The sequence below is a fragment of the Procambarus clarkii genome, chromosome 22 (assembly GCF_040958095.1).
Source record: "Procambarus clarkii isolate CNS0578487 chromosome 22, FALCON_Pclarkii_2.0, whole genome shotgun sequence".
Lineage (NCBI taxonomy): Eukaryota > Metazoa > Arthropoda > Malacostraca > Decapoda > Cambaridae > Procambarus > Procambarus clarkii.
The window spans coordinates 9,484,501-9,501,194 of record NC_091171.1 but is presented as its reverse complement, the minus strand read 5'-3'; the positions used below and the strand labels follow the sequence as shown (position 1 = coordinate 9,501,194).

The 16,694-nt window shown below is 46.1% G+C and overlaps 1 protein-coding gene across 1 annotated transcript in view; it reads left to right on the top strand.

The window, feature by feature from the left end:
• Positions 1-3,484: 3,484 nt before the first annotated feature.
• The window catches only part of LOC123756957 (uncharacterized), a 117,642-nt gene continuing 104,432 nt past the window's right edge, over positions 3,485-16,694 (top strand). The window contains exons 1-2 of the mRNA XM_069329375.1: positions 3,485-3,588; positions 5,421-5,524. Coding sequence (XP_069185476.1) covers positions 3,485-3,588; positions 5,421-5,524 — 208 coding nt within the window. The remainder of the gene's footprint in view (positions 3,589-5,420; positions 5,525-16,694) is intronic.

Genomic DNA, 16,694 nt, shown 5'->3' with positions numbered 1-16,694 from the left:
AAAGATCATGTTGTGATTTCCTTGTGCAGTGAAGATTGACGTTATGTACCTGGTGACGTCTCTGTACCGGGGGTGAGTTGGTCTCTGTACCGGGGGTGAGTTGGTCTCTGTACCGGGGGTGAGTTGGTCTCTGTACCAGGGGTGGGGGGGTTGGTCTCTGTACCAGGGGTGTGGGGGGGTCGTTACAGAGGGCTCTGTGACCCCCGCAGGAAGTGCTCTTTCCAGACTAGCTAAATAGGTTTTTTGTAGTTCAGTGGTGCTTGTTGGAGCGGTGATAACTACATCCTCTTTGTGCATAAAGTAGCAGAAGAGAGAACTTAATTCAGTTTCCATATATCCCTACATGGCTAGGGACCAGGTTGTGTCTAGTCTTCTTTGAAGCGGAAGGTTCTGGGGAGGGTGTATGGTAGTCATGTTCACCGTGCTCGGTGGTTCAGGAGTCACTATAGGAGCTGTTTCTGTGGGTTTACCAACACATTACTACTATGGTGGTGGTTATATGAAGGTCCAAGGAACAGTGCCCTCGGTAACATTTCCGTCATGTAGAGGAACTCTTAGTAACTCTCAGGGTCCAGGAAGAGCGGGGGATGGGGGGGGGGTGTTGCTGCACCACCCCCCCGTCAGAGCCGTCAGTGGTGTGTCACTGTCCACAGGTACACAGCGCGTCAATCATCGCTCCAGACATAACTCTCCGTAGGCAAAGGCCTTCGGATTATTTTTCCTTAATATATCGTATTTACCAGGAGATACCTGTAGAGGGTTTCGGGAGTTCTGGTGCACCCAGTACCTGGCCTGGGGCGCCAGGCTCAACAGTTTGCTTGAAAGGTTCTCTTGTCAATAAAGATTGCAAGGAATATTTAGTCAACTACCCATTCCCGTTCTGTATTTTGTATCTCTGGCGCGACCTTACCTTAGCTAGCGGTGATTCCCAGAACCCACGTCCCCGCGGCCCGGTCCCCAACCAGGCCTCCTGGTTGCTGGACTGGTCAACCAGGCTGTCGGACGCGGCTGCTCGCAGCCTGACGTATGAATCACAGCCTGGTTGATTAGGTATCCTTTGGAGGTGCTTATCCAGTTCTCTCTTCAACACTGTGAGGGGTCGGCCAGTTATGTCCCTTATGTGTAGTGGAAGCGTGTTGAACAGTCTCGGGCCTCTGATGTTGATAGTTCTCTCTTGAACACTGTGAGGGGTCGGCCAGTTATGCCCCTTATGTGTAGTGGAAGCGTGTTGAACAGTCTCGGGCCTCTGATGTTGATAGTTCTCTCTTGAACACTGTGAGGGGTCGGCCAGTTATGTCCCTTATGTGTAGTGGAAGCGTGTTGAACAGTCTCGGGCCTCTGTTGTTGATAGTTCTCTCTCAGAGTACCTGTTGCACCTCTGCTCTTCAACGGGGGTATTCTGCACATCCTGCCATGCCTTCTGGTCTCATGTGATGTTATTTCTGTGTGCAGGTTTGGGACCAGCCCCTCTACTATTTTCCACGTGTAAATTATTATGTATCTCTCCCGCCTGCGCTCAAGAGAATACAGATTTAAAAACGGCAATCTAAATTATTGCAATAATTTATATGTTTTATGGAGTGGATTTTATCGGTAAAGGATCTCTGCACGCTCTCCAGGTCGCTCTCCGGCTCTGAAGTGGGGCTGTTAGTACACAATAATATTCCACCCTAGAGAGCACTAGTGTCTTAAAAAGTATCATTGGTATATCATCCCTTGTTTGGAAGGTCCTTGTTATCCAACCTGTCATTTTTCTTACAGTCGTGACAGCTGCTTTATGGTGTGACTTGACTTCATTTTATATATGGTTTCCGTTTATATATATTATATATATATATACATATATATATTTGAAGAGAGAGGGGGGGGGACGAGCGTTATGAGTAGAGCCTTGCATGAGTGTTGGGCGGGGCTGTACAGGTGTGCGAGGTAGTGAGGTGTGGCGAGGGGTGTGTGTACACTGTGGTGATGTGGGAGGTTGTGTGGTCGAGTAAAGTTATTTTGTGTGTGTGGGGGGGGGGGTATAAATATTTCATCGAGGGTGTACGAGTACATTCACATTTTACTACAAGTGCGTGTGTTCAAACACGCGATGAGCGCCTCTGTGTATTCACCTAGTTGTGCTTGCGGGGGTTGAGCTCTGCTCCTTCGGCCCGCCTCTCAACTGTCAATCAACTGTTACTAATTACTAACTATTTTTTTCACACAAACACACCGCCGCATATGTCGCCGCTCCCTCCTTTTTTCTAACGTAGTCAGATATAATTCCTTCAGTCATATAATTCCCGCGTCTTAATTTCTTTTTAACCTTTTCCAGTTTCCTAATGTGTTTCTTTAGGTGGGGGGGGGGGGCTCCATGATGGGGCTGCATACTCTAAGAGTGGTCTCACGTAGGCAGTGTCAAGCGCTCTGAATGCCTCTTTACTTAGGTTTCTGAGTGACGTTCAAACTTTTGCGGCGTAGAGTGCGCTGCTGTCGTTATCCGATTTGTGCGCGCCTCAAGAGCTAGATTTGATGTTATGTCCACTCCCAGGTCCCTTTCTCTAATTGTCACAGGAAGGTAGTTTCCCTTCATTATGTACTGACCCTTTGGTCTCCTGTCACCTAGTCCCATTTCCATAACTTTACACGTGCTGGTATTGAACTCCATTTCTCTTGCTCGTGTAGCCATTTCTCTGACAATCTCTGCAGCGTGTTCAAGTCCTCTTGGAGTATCCTACAATCCTCAAAAAACTCGTCAACTCTTCTCATCAGCGAACGTCGATATATAGGACTCTACTCATGTAGACATGTCGTTCACGTATATTAGAATATAACTGGTCCCAGCACCGATCCTTGAGGTACTCCACTCGTTACGGTTCGCCAATCTGACTTCTCGCCCCTGACTGTTACTCTCTGGCTCCTGCCTATTAGGTAATACTTTACCCAAGCTAAGGTTTTTACGCTTGCTACCGCCTGCACCTCAAATTTTAATAGCAGTCTCATGTGCAATACTGTGTCAAAGGCTTTTTGGCAGTCCAGGAATATGCAGCCTGCCCATGCTTCTCAGCCTTGCCTTATTCTTGTTACTTTATCATAGAATTCCAGGTGTTTTAGGCATGATTTCCCTTTTCTGAACCCATGTTGGTGTTTGTTTACATACCTAATGTTCTCCAGGTGTGTAACCAGTCTTCACCTGTGTTACGACCCTGGGTTCCTCAGTTGAAAACCAGAGGTCAAATTGAGCTAAATAAACTACCTTATATTTGACACGCTTGCCGACGTGTGTCTGTTCGTATCTTCCTTGCCAAACGTAGGACGAATCTTGTTGCTCGCAAAGCTTTCAGACTCTTGAGCTTGTTGTGGATTAAGTATAACATTGTAGTAATTATTAACTATCCTTAGAACGAGTAAACAATATTGTACATCGGTGAAGACTTTTAATGTGTATAGCTGCACGATCAATTAGGCTCTTCCCGGCACCACAACAACTCGGGAGCCCTGGATGGGACGCTGGATGCGGTCTTCTCTGGGCTGGCGTCGTGGTGAAAAGAACCTCCTCCCCTTCCTCTCGCTTCTCTTACCTATTTCTGTGTCTAGTTTACCAAGGTAAGTATACTGTATTGTCCTCATTCTCTGGCATAAACATGTTCTGTGTGTAAATTAGTACTGTGTAGAGTATTATTGTGCATTAAGCAGGTGATCACTAGGGTTTATCTTGTTCTGTTACTCTAAGGGGGTCCCAGTGGAACCACGTAGGTTCCAGTAGTACCAGTAAGCTACCTAGAGTCATTACTAGTGTCCCTTGCCTAGAAAACTTTGCCCTAGCTTGTGCTCATTGTAAAACCTTGGATCCTGCCCATGTGGACCAAGGCTTTTAATGTAAGATAGTGTGATAAAGTAATTATTATTATTGGTGTGAATGTATATGGGGGGTTGTTAAGGGGTTAATAAATAAGTTAGTTAGTTAAAGGAGTATCCATTCTTCCTGTGTAGGAGATCTATGATCTACCTCTAGGCGGACAATTGCAGTAATAAGCCACTATAAGTTTACTCATACCTTTTCATTGGGGGCCGGGCCTTTAAGATCTCCATTACTAGGGATGCATCTTGTTCCTATCTACTGACCGTGCTCCATAATTATTACTAGATCCTCCATGGTACAACACACTATTTATAACAACCTGATTATTCTTTCAAGTACTTTACAGGGGATGCTTGTAAAGTGATACCGGTCTGTAGTTAAGAGCTTCTGCCCTATCTCCTGTTTTGGAAATTGGTACCATATTTGCCCTTTTCCACTAACTGGGCAACTCTCCCTTCGTAAGTGACTCATTATAGATCCCTGCCAGAGGCACGGTGAGGGTCTGCGCTGCCTTTTTTAGTATCCACGGTGATACATTGTCTGGTCCAACTGCTTTAGTTTCATCCAGTGTTAGTTGTTTCATTACCACCTCTGCTGTCAGTGCTATACCCGTGAGTCTCTCATCTTGGGTCGTCATCTCTTCTAACAACGAGAGCTGCTCAGGCTGGCACTATTAAACCATGTGTTTTTTATATTCCCTCCCTTTTTTATTGTGTGTATAAACGCTCTTTGGCCTCCACTTCATTAAGTCCATCATATCTTGCACTTTTTTCCTCTTAGTTCTTCCTCCCACTGCATTTCTCCCGGATATTCTCTTATCCTTCTGAAATCCCCTTTCCCATACTCTACTCTCCTTTCCCAGACCTCTTTCCCCGTGGTCACAATTTTAAGCTCGATCATGTAGTCGAAGACTAGGACACAATGTTCACAGGCTCCTAGTGGTATTTCATGTGCCATATTCGTAATGTCTTCCTTATTTTGGGCGAAAATCAGGTCTAATAGGCTTAGTGTATCCCCTCCTCTTTCCCTTGTGTCTTCCTTCACGTGTTGTGTTAGGAAATTCCTGTTCATAACTTCCACTTATTTTGCTCCTCACGTTTCTTCCTCACCATGGGAATTTCTTGACTCCCAATCGATCTCTCCGTGATTGAGGTCCCCCATGACCATCAGTTTTGCTCTCATTCTTTGAGCTGTTGTTGCTGTCCTCTGCAATTCATCTATACATGTCTTTTTGTTATTATATTTCTGTCTGGGCCTTCTACTGTTTGGTGGGGATTGTAGGTTATCAAGATCACAATCTTCTTTCCATCAGCTCTCAGAATCCCAAGTATGGAGCTTGTGTTTCCATTAGTCCCCCGATTCTCTAGTGCCTCAAATTTCCATTTCGACTTTAAGAGGAGTGCCACTCCCCCTCCCTGTCTCTGTGTCCTTTCTTTCCTTATCACTTGGTATCCCCCTGGAAAGATTGCATCCGAGATCATATCATATATTTTAGTTTCTACTATTGAAATGATGTCTGGATCTGCTTCACTAACCATTTCTTTTATTTCCCCTGCTTTATTGGATACCCCATCAGCATTGGTGTACCAAACCTTGAGACTCTTCTTGGAAGAGTCTACATGATACTTCCATCATGTGTCTCATCTGCCTACCTGTCCCCCCCCTCGGTGTGTGCCGCAGGTGAGAGATGGATGCTGTCCTATCTCCAATAAGTGGTCGTGAGGTGGTAAGTGCCCGGAATAGGGAGGGGCGATAAGAGGCGGAGGGGATCTGGGAGCCAGGGGGTTTGGGGGGGGGGCAGATGGGGGCTAGGCAATTAGGGAGATCTAGGGGTGAACGGCATCTGGGCAGCTAGGGGGGTCTGAAGGGCATAGTGGGTCTGAGAGAATGAGAGTGGGAGTCTGAAAAAGGGTGTGCAAGGGGCAGGTATAGGTTTTGGGGTATTAGGGGGGGTGAGAGGTGGGGCTCAGGATGAAAGTGGGGCAAGGGAATGGGTGTTTGAAGGCAGTGGAGAGGTGAGGGGGACAGAGGCTGGAGGGGGGGGGCATCGCGAGGTGTCATACTGGAGACGAGGTGCAATGGTGGGGGGGGGGGGGTGAAGAGGGGGTTGAAGATAGAGGGGTGGAAAGGGGCTTTGGAGGGTGGGATGGAGCAGATGGGTTGGAGGGGGGGGCAGGGTAGTTGTTGGGGGTAGAAGGGGTAGGGAAGGATGGGAGAGCTGTGTGTGTGTGGGGGGGGGGGGCTCTGTGTACCTTTATGAACGACTGGGCCCCGTGGCAACAATGTTTGTATTGGAGTACGTGAAGGTTTGAGAGAGAGCCCCAGGTGTATGTTCGCGTCTGGGGGGGAGGAACAGGGAACAGGAGGAGGGGAATGTTGACAAACTCATTCACTGGTATATTCCGAGCCCGTCCTCCCCCCCACCCCCATCCCCCCCCCCACCGCAGGGGACTTCCAGCGCCTAGTGCCACCTGCACCTCGCCCCGGACAAAGGCACGATGTACCCAGGTGACAAAGACAACTAAGTGCTTCACGACCGAGACTCTGAGAAGGGTTGAGCAGGCGAGGTGTGGCAGAGAGGCTCCCCCCCCCCTCCCTCTCCCGGCCACACCCGCCCACACACCGCCGCCCGTCGACCAGGTGGTACATGGCAGGCAATACACAGCCACATGCAGCAACTACATATATACAACCAGCCACCACAGCGCCAGGGCCGCCAGGGACGCCATCCCCTCCCACGACAAAAAACAGTATGTTAACACAATTAGTATGACACCGATGAATGTGTCATTCACGGGAAAGTGAATAACGTTCACTGCGACCAGTGAATAGTAGTGACGCGTGATGGCTCGTCATTAGCAGGTGTCGGCTGTCATAACTGTGTGTAGCAAGCTGTGTCAAGTGTAGACTCCTGGGTACCCCTCTGCTGGCGTCATGCCTAGATTATACTGGACCATGTGTGTTGACAAATATATATTATTACTCTAACCGGCAATATCTAGTACCACGACCCGTGTGTGTACTGACACCACCTGCCGGGCACCCACCTGCCGGGCACCCACCTGCCGGGCACCCACCTGCCGGGCACCCACCTGCCGGGCACCCACCTGTCGGACACCCACCTGCCGGGCACCCACCTGCCGGGCACCCACCTGCCGGGCACCCACCTGCCGGACACCCACCTGCCGGACACCCACCTGCCGGACACCCACCTGCCGGGCACCCACCATCAACGTACCTGTAGGAAGACAAAACATTAATTATTATGCGAGACACCTACACATAATTAGGGGCTACCCCTCCGTGTACCCACCTACATGCACCCAGCTACATGTACCCAGCTACAGGCGAGTGTCTGCTCCTCAACCCCACCTTCCGGTCATCAATGGTGTTCTTAACTATTTGTGTCAGGGAGGAAATGAGCTTCAAATCCCCTACCCGTGTTGAGGTAAGGGAGAGGGTATCTCCACAACCCTGGACAACACGGGTTCAGAACAGGGCGCTCCTGCCTCTCATAGTTGCTGGACCACTATGACATGGCACTAGGTGCCATGGAAGACAAACAAAACACAGATGTAATATAAACAGACTTTAAAAGCTGTCGACAAATGTGACCATGGTGTTATTGTGCACAAAATGCGTGCACAAGGAATTACTGGCAAAGTAGGGAGATGGATCCTCAACTTCCTAACCAACAGAACGCAGAGTGTAATAGTCAACACAGTCAAATCCTGATCATCTGGGAAAAGCTCAGACCCACCCCCCCCCCCCAAGGTACCTTGCTTGCTCCGGTACTTTTTCTCACCGTAATATCAGACAGGGACAAGGATACAAACTACAGCACTGTATCATCATGTGCAGACAACACCAGGATCTTCATGCCAGTAGACAATATAGAGGACACGGCAAACCTCCAATCTGATGTTACTCGGGTCTTTCAATGGGCTACAGATAATAATATGACGTTTAATGAAAATAAGTTCGAGCTCTTGCGCAATTGAAACAGTTAAAATTTAAAAACGGCCAGAGACATAATAATCTACACGTTGAAGATAGTAGAGGGGCTGGTCCCATAGATGCACACAGAAATAACAGCACATGAGACCAGAAGGCATGGCAGGATGTGCAGAATACCCCCGTTGAAGAGCAGAGGTGCAACAGGTACTCTGAGAGAGAACTATCAACATCAGAGGCCCGAGACTGTTCAAAACGCTTCCACTACACATAAGGGACATAACTGGCCGACCCCTCACAGTGTTCAAGAGAGAACTATCAACATCAGAGGCCCGAGACTGTTCAACACGCTTCCACTACACATAAGGGACATAACTGGCCGACCCCTCACAGTGTTCAAGAGAACTATCAACATCAGAGGCCCGAGACTGTTCAACACGCTTCCACTACACATAAGGGACATAACTGGCCGACTCCTCACAGTGTTCAAGAGAGAACTATCAACATCAGAGGCCCGAGACTGTTCAAAACGCTTCCACTACACATAAGGGACATAACTGGCCGACCCCTCACAGTGTTCAAGAGAGAACTATCAACATCAGAGGCCCGAGACTGTTCAAAACGCTTCCACTACACATAAGGGACATAACTGGCCGACCCCTCACAGTGTTCAAGAGAGAACTATCAACATCAGAGGCCCGAGACTGTTCAAAACGCTTCCACTACACATAAGGGACATAACTGGCCGACCCCTCACAGTGTTCAAGAGAGAACTATCAACATCAGAGGCCCGAGACTGTTCAAAACGCTTCCACTACACATAAGGGACATAACTGGCCGACCCCTCACAATGTTCAAGAGAGAACTATCAACATCAGAGGCCCGAGACTGTTCAACACGCTTCCACTACACATAAGGGACATAACTGGCCGACCCCTCACAGTGTTCAAGAGAGAACTGGATAAGCACCTCCAAAGGATACCTGATCAACCAGGTTGTGACTCATGCATCAGGCTGCGAGCAGCCGCGTTCAACAACCTGGTTGACCAGACCAACAAGGAAGCCTGGTCGGAGACCGGGCAACGGGGCCATTGGTCCCCGGAAGCTACACAAGGTAGCCAGAAGGTAGGCACCACACATCCTTGCTATCGGTCGACTGATGCTACTGCAATTCCATTATCTCTCGTCCCTTGGACTTACGTGGAGAGGGTCTCTTAGAGTTGTTCTACTCCCCGGGCCCGGCCTGAGGCCAGGCTTGACTTGTGATAACTTGGTCCAACAGGCTGTTGCTTGGTGCGGCCCGCAGGCACTCATATCCACTACAGCCCGGTTCGTCCGGCACTTGTTGAAAGAACTTATCTAATTGGTATTTGAAGAAGTTCCCTTTGTTCCGGCAATATTTCTAAGAACTGTCTGTACCGACTTGATACCCCTTCCAAGTGCTATGATCCAACAGGCTATCCTTGTTTGCCTTTGGCATGTATGTTGAGATGCTGTTAGTGAATATATCAATAATCGTGTTCTCACAGGTGCTGGAGCACCACAACACACACAATAAATAACACGATGGAATATCACAGGACTCGACACCATCATCATGACGGGACAAAACCAAAATGTTTTGGACAAAATAAAACATTCACAACAGCGTTCTAGCCAATTTCTCTTAATATCAAATAATAGACAACATATGCCAAACAATTTTCTATATAAAAATATTATACAGAAATAAAACAAAACTTTATATTATATATATATATATATATATATATATATATATATATATATATATATATATATATATATATAATATATATATATATATTATATAATATATAAAATATATATATATTATTATAATTTATTATATCTGCACTATATACAACCATCTCCACTAAAATCATCTTCACACAACCATCACTGTAACCATCTTCACACAACCATCACTGTAACCATCTTCACACAACCATCACTGTAACCATCTTCACTACACCCTTTCCTCACGCTAAGAAAGATCGGAGACGCTAAGCCCAGAAATCATCGTAAGGTAACCAATAAACTATAGTCCATGAGGGAAAGAGACATTTTTCAATGTATAATCTTGTAAAACATTTATGGTACGTGTGTGGGTTAAGTAACACTGTAGAACAAGGGTTCACGTGATTCTGGGGGCTAGAACACAATAAACTTGGTGAGGATGGAGTCTGGTATTTTGCGAAACTGGACGTTGATATTATAGAGGTCAACCCCGACCCGCCTATGACCTCACAAGCACTAGTCACCCTGCAAAGTTTGATGAGACGAGACCCAATCGTTTGATCTTCATCCTGGGACAGACTGACACCTACATATTCTTTTTTATAGGTATAGAAAACACACGCATGCACGCACGCACAAACATAAACACACACACTCCATGGTTTAACAGGGCACGTATGGAAGCAAAGGAACTGAACAAAAGGGCGTGGAGGAACTCCTCTACATCACTGCCTAATGCATTCCATTTGTCAACTACTCTGACACCAAAAAAGCTATTTCTAATACCTCTGTGGCTCATTTGGGCACTCAATTTCCACCTGTGCCCCCCCTAGTGCGTATGCTCCTTGTCTTAAAGCCTGTCTTTATCTACCCTATCAATTCCTTTGAGAACCTTGTATGTGGTGATCATGTCCCCCCCCTAACTTCTGTCTTCCAGCGACATGAGGTTTAATTCCCGTAGTCTCTCTCCTCGTAGCTCATACCTCTCAGTTCGGGTACTAGTCTGGTGGCAAACCTTTGAACCTTTTCCAGTTTAGTCATATACTTGACTAGATATGGACTCCATGCTGGAGCTGCATACTCCAGGATTTGTCTGACATATGTGGTATACAAAGTTCTGAATGATTCCTTGCACAAGTTTCTAAAGGCCGGTCTTATGTTAACCAACCTGGCATATGCCGCTGATGTTATCCTCTTGATATGGGCTTCAGGGGACAGGTCTGGCGTGATACCAACCCCCCAGGTCTCTCGCTGACTCTTGAAGAATTTCATCTCTCAAATGATACCTTGTATCTGACCTCCTGCTCCCTACACCTATCTTCATTACATTACATTTGCTTGGGTTAAACTCTAACAATCATTTGTTCGACCATTCCTTCAGTTTGTTCAGGTCTTCTTGGCAAGCAATCCTCTTCTGTTCTAATCCTTTTCATAATTTTGGCATCGTCAGCTAACATTAAGAGGAATGAGTCTATACCCTTTGGGAGATCATTTACGTATATCAGTAACAGGATAGGTCCAAGTACGGATCCCTGTGGGACCCCACTGGTGACTTCATGCGTGTGCCCCTTTGTGTTAAATAGCCTGTCTTTATCTACCCTATCATTTTCCTTGAGAATCTTCAATGTGGTGATCATGTCCCCCCCTAACTCTTCTGTCTTCCAGCGAAGTGAGGTTTAATTCCCGTAGTCTCTCCTGTGCGTGTGTGCGCGCGTGTTAGAGAATTACGTGTAGTAGCCATAAGAGGAAAAATTAATTTGTTAGAAAGGCGGGGTCCATGAGCTAATAGCTCAATTCTGCAGACACAAATAGTAAATACAGACAGTAAACACACACACCCACCCACCTTTCCCTGACGCAAGAGCGGGGTGCGTGTGACGAGTGTGTGTGTGAATGCAGCCATCAGCCACGGACATAGTGGACACCTCCCGGCTGCAGGGACAGTTGTCTCCACACACAAAGTTATGCCCCTTAACTACCAGCCGCGAGCGTGCCCAGAATAACTACATGGTTACCGTCCAATTTGAGCGTTTGTGAGTGGTACGGGGAGGAGTGGGGCTCGCGGCCACTACCTTGCACTCCATTGATGTCAGCAGTTAGCTACCAAAGTTCACATTGCAAGGTTGTTATTGTTACGCTTCACCTCCAAGTGCTTCCGAGCTCATCAGCTGTTCATGAAATGTAAACAATGCCGCCATGATTGAGGAAAGATGTACAGGTTTCGCAAGCAGTTGTATAAATGTTTGTTGAATCCCGGTGCTGGAGCATATTAGAGAGGGGATATAGAGCGGGAGAATTACTGGGGAGGGTTTATACCACATACATATATATAACCCCATACCCCACAATGCACACGGTACAACGCGAACCCATAACAATTTACATATATACTACATAAACACACAGGAAAGTGCACCCCCCCCCGTCCTACACTGTACATGCCGGGTGAATGTTGCACCAGCATCCTGCATCAATTATCTGCAATACTTAACATCAACATTACTTTGTAGAGACGGCCTGGGGCTGCCGTGGTGGTCTGTTGAGACCCGGGCCCACACGGGCCGCTGTATGTATGTATGTATGTATGTATGTGTACACAGGAGATATGGAAGCTGGTTAAATTTGCATTTCATCTTTGTAGACGCACATTAATGACACTATGTAAAAAGACACCTTGAATACTATCTATACAAGGACCCAACTCTGTATTTATGTATGTAGGTTAGCTTAGCATTTTAAAAGCCCTACAATCACCTTCTGTGGCCGATTGTTCAATAAATCACTGAACTATATGTTTAACACTTCTCTAACCCTGTCCATGGAGGACAGAAGAAAAGGTATATATGCTGGTTAGCATTGTAAATGTCTGGCCACGTCTGTGGTAGATGATGATGCTGATGATAATAAATATAGAGGCCGCTGTGGCCGCTATGGTGAGGTGGCGCGAGAGTCAACAGCCTCACCTGTATTGACAAATCCCTCTACATTATAATTCTGATTTTAACGACTATAAACGAGATACTGCGGAGGAGAGGGCATTGCAGGGGGAGGATGAGGGAGAGAGGGGACGGCGTCCACAGGGGAGGGGGGGGGGACGGCGTCCACAAGGGGGGGAGGGGGGCACGTCTGGCCAATTCGTCCGGTGGTAAATGATGTTGAGAGTAAGGCATGGCTCCGACGGGTAAAGGGGCGCTGGTTGCTGATCATACCAACTCCTCTCATCCCCCGGGGCTCACTAACCTGCTCCCGCTCTCCTCCCTCCCACACGCACTAACACACTAGTGAAATTAGTGGCAATGGCACAGTATACACGCCCAGCCAACACCCCCTACACCCGGACTTACTGTTACCTTAACACTATATAACACTGTTACCCATCTTAATATCACCCCAACTCCCGGACTTAGAAGTATGATGCTGTAACAAAGTACTTGTTTCTTTACGTAAGTAACACACAAGTGTGTAAGTATAATCCCAGGATAAGGCACGGTGGAACACAGACCAAGAGGCAACATCATAATTATGGGCGATTTGAATCACCAAGACTGGGAAGCAAGGGACTAATGTACAGGTTAAAAGCCAATGACAAAACAAGTCCACGTAAAAATCACATTTCTTAAGTATTGAGTACTGAATTATTAATACATGTACTGGTATTAATACATGGATACTTGTATGTATTGAAGTGTCAATACATACAAGTATTGAACTGGAGAAGATGGCGACCAGACCTATCAAGACAGTCAGGTCTTCAGACCATGACATTAAGGAAGTTGACTCCACAGGAAGGGGAGGGGGGGAGCCCTGTGCCCACTATATCCTGGTATCCACACAGTTCATGATGAAATGTTCCATAAGGATTGGTGAGAGGCTAGCGTGCAGGAGAGGGAAATATGCAAGTTAAGAGAAGGGAACTATCAGGGGAACGCACCAAGCCATTAGGACAATATAACACTTGGAAGGATCAGGAAGCCAAACACCTTGAAGCCGGACTCGGGCAACAATCACCTCATCCTTCCCTTCGCCGCTCCCTACGATAAAAAGGGTAGGTGAATCAGAGTGAGGTGTACCCACACTTATGTCTGCAATTCTGCTTGTAAGGCAGAAGAGCTACAAAGAAAACTAAAAACACAGCACCAGGTAAGGACAAGATCACTTACAACATGCTGGACAAGCTAGAAGAAAAGGGTGAAGAAGCCTTCCTGGATCTCATCAACAGAGTATGGGTGACAAGAACTCGACCACTCTCTTGGAACAGTGCAATTATAATTCCCAATTCCAAAACCTAAAGACCCAGGAAATCCAAGACCCATCTCATTAACAAGCTGTCTGGCTAAAACTGCAGAAAGAATGGCTCTTAATCAAATTGAATGGAAAGTCAATCCACTGCACCAAAATATGTTTGTTTACATAAAAGGTGTTGGAACCACAGAATGTCTTACCTCCCTCCTGGATAAAATCAATGACAAACCTGGAATCCGTATTTTTCTAGACCTCGAAAAAGCCTTCGAGTTAGCCAGTGCTCCAGCTACACTGTGCTGCCTTGTGGATAAGGAAATCAAAGGACACGCTCTTGCCTTTGCCAAAGGAAGCCTGCTTAACCGAGAAGCTAAAGTCATATTCCAAGGAAAAACATCGACCTCAAAGAGGTTGGAAAATGGGACTCCGCAGGGAGGAATACTAAGCCCCTTCCTCTTCAACTGTCTCATGGAACAGTTCATGAACCAAGTTACCAAAAGCCAAACTGCTTAACTATGCAGACGGCTTTGTGGTCATCATCAATGACAAAGACGCTGTAACACCACTATAATTGTAACACCACTATAAAATAAGTACTAAACTAATAATGTAATGTAACACTACTTATCCTGAGTAACACTTCCCATCGGTTGCACTTGGTAACACTGTTATTGAACACTGTAATATGAGCCGACATATGATGGTCACACCAGAACCAAAAGGTACACTGCCGACAAGGAAATGCTACACAGGATTTATATAAAAAAAAAACGCTGCCACCATCTGCCTTGACCATTGAGACTATATCAAGCAACGAGGCAAGAAACATTGCTTGACTTGGAGAGTACTTTCTATAACTGTCGTTAATTATGGGACGGTTGTCAGCCACTATATCCAAAAGGCTAAGAGGATTCAACAATTGACACAGACGGGAAATTTAACACGAGTTTATTGAGCAAAACTTGTTGGAACCACCGCCAAACTATCAATCAAAGATAACATTCACAGATCGCTTCAGAGAAACCTTCAGTATAGAACAAGTGCATGGACGGATAATTTAGTAAAGATTCTAGAGAAAGTGGACTTGGAATGGAACGTTAAAAACAAAGGAGAAGATAGACCATATCAACACTTTCGGCCGCCTCCTCCATGGGAAGAATCGATTCTAATGATTATCATAGAAGGATTACCAGTTAAAACATCAGCATGTGACTCACAGAGGCTCAAATCAGTCATAGAAAAATTTCCATCTCAAGACCTACAACGACTCGCATCTTCACAGATGGATCAGTTGATCAAGAACTGCTGCCCCAGTTCTGGTGGGGCAACAGTTTACACTACCAACCATGAAGCTTACTGGAGCATGAATAGTGGGTGCTCAATATTGCAAACAGAATTATATGCCCTGAAGGACGCCATAAACTATACAACTGGGAATAATTTACATGATGTCATCATTCCATACCGACTCTAAATCTTCGCTCCAGGCATTGTTATCCAGTCAGCACAGAAATAATATACAACTCCTCACAGAAATCCAATATACAGGAAAAGAAGCCCATAATCTAGGACTGTCAATCACCCTAAATTGGATACCAAGTCACATTGGCATAGATGGTAATGACAAGGCAGACTCACTAGCAAAAACTGCCACTGTTCTACCTGTTGTACAGGTTCAAATACCTCCAAGTCTTTTCACAGATTAAGGAGCAAACCAGGAAGAAAATTCTCCCAACTATCAAAAGTCGTCACAGAGCCAAAGAAGAGGAAGGAAGATCCACTGCGATATGGTACGAACAAGCCACTGGTTACTCTTCATTCAAACCTGACAAAAAGATATCCAGAGACATTTGCAGTAGCCATACACAGACTCAGACTTGGTTACAAGTGCTGCTGGGAGGTAATAAACCCAATAGTTAAAAGAGTGTCATATCTGTGGAACAGAAGCAGAGGCGCCACTATTTCACTACTTACTGGAATGTGAAGCTACTGAAGACCTGCGCATCAAACTCAACATTAATCCAACGACAGCAGCTGCATTAGATGTACATTCCCCCGCGACTACGATGATTAGAAAAGCCGTTGAGGAATGAGACTCACTAGTGAGCATTCTGCACCCACATCCGCCACCAAGGTAATATTATTAAAACAAGACTAAAACCAATCCACTGAAAAACAGAAGCAACAAAAAAAGCAGGGAAATAGGAGGAAACCCCACCTCCATTTAAAACTTTGACCCAAATATCACAGTAACAAGGTTATTGCAAATACCCGAACTCAATTACGGGCTCACCATAGCCCGTGCTACATGGACATTTCGTTCTGAGTAGCTAAATCTAAAATCATCATCATCATCTTGTATGGCCGCAAGTTACAGCCCCGCTCCTGTGCCATGTAATTCCACTGTGGGCTCACCATAGTCCGTGCTACTTGCAACTATCTGTTCCCAGTAGCTGAATCTCAAACAGCCACTACCACCACCTTGTAAGCTCGGCATAGCGATGCTAGTGCAACAGGGTGTACTCCTGAAGATGTCACATTGTTGGAAACATTAAGTTATCTAGTGTCTTCACCCTCTAGAATCTAGAGGGTGAAGACACACTAGATGGTACAAGATATTTGCGTAAAATGGAAAAAGAAAATTAATAATAGTCACAATACTGTTTTATGACGTGTGTGTGTGTGTGTGTGTGTGTGTGTGTGTGTGTGTGTGTGTGTGTGTGTGTGCTCACCTATTTATACTCACCTATTTGTGCTTGCAGGGGTTGAGCTCTGGCTCTTTGGTCCCGCCTCTCAACTGTCAATCAACTGGTGTACAGGCTCCTGAGCCTATTGGGCTCTATCATATCTACACTTGAAACTGTGTATGGAGTCATTATCATATATATATATATATATA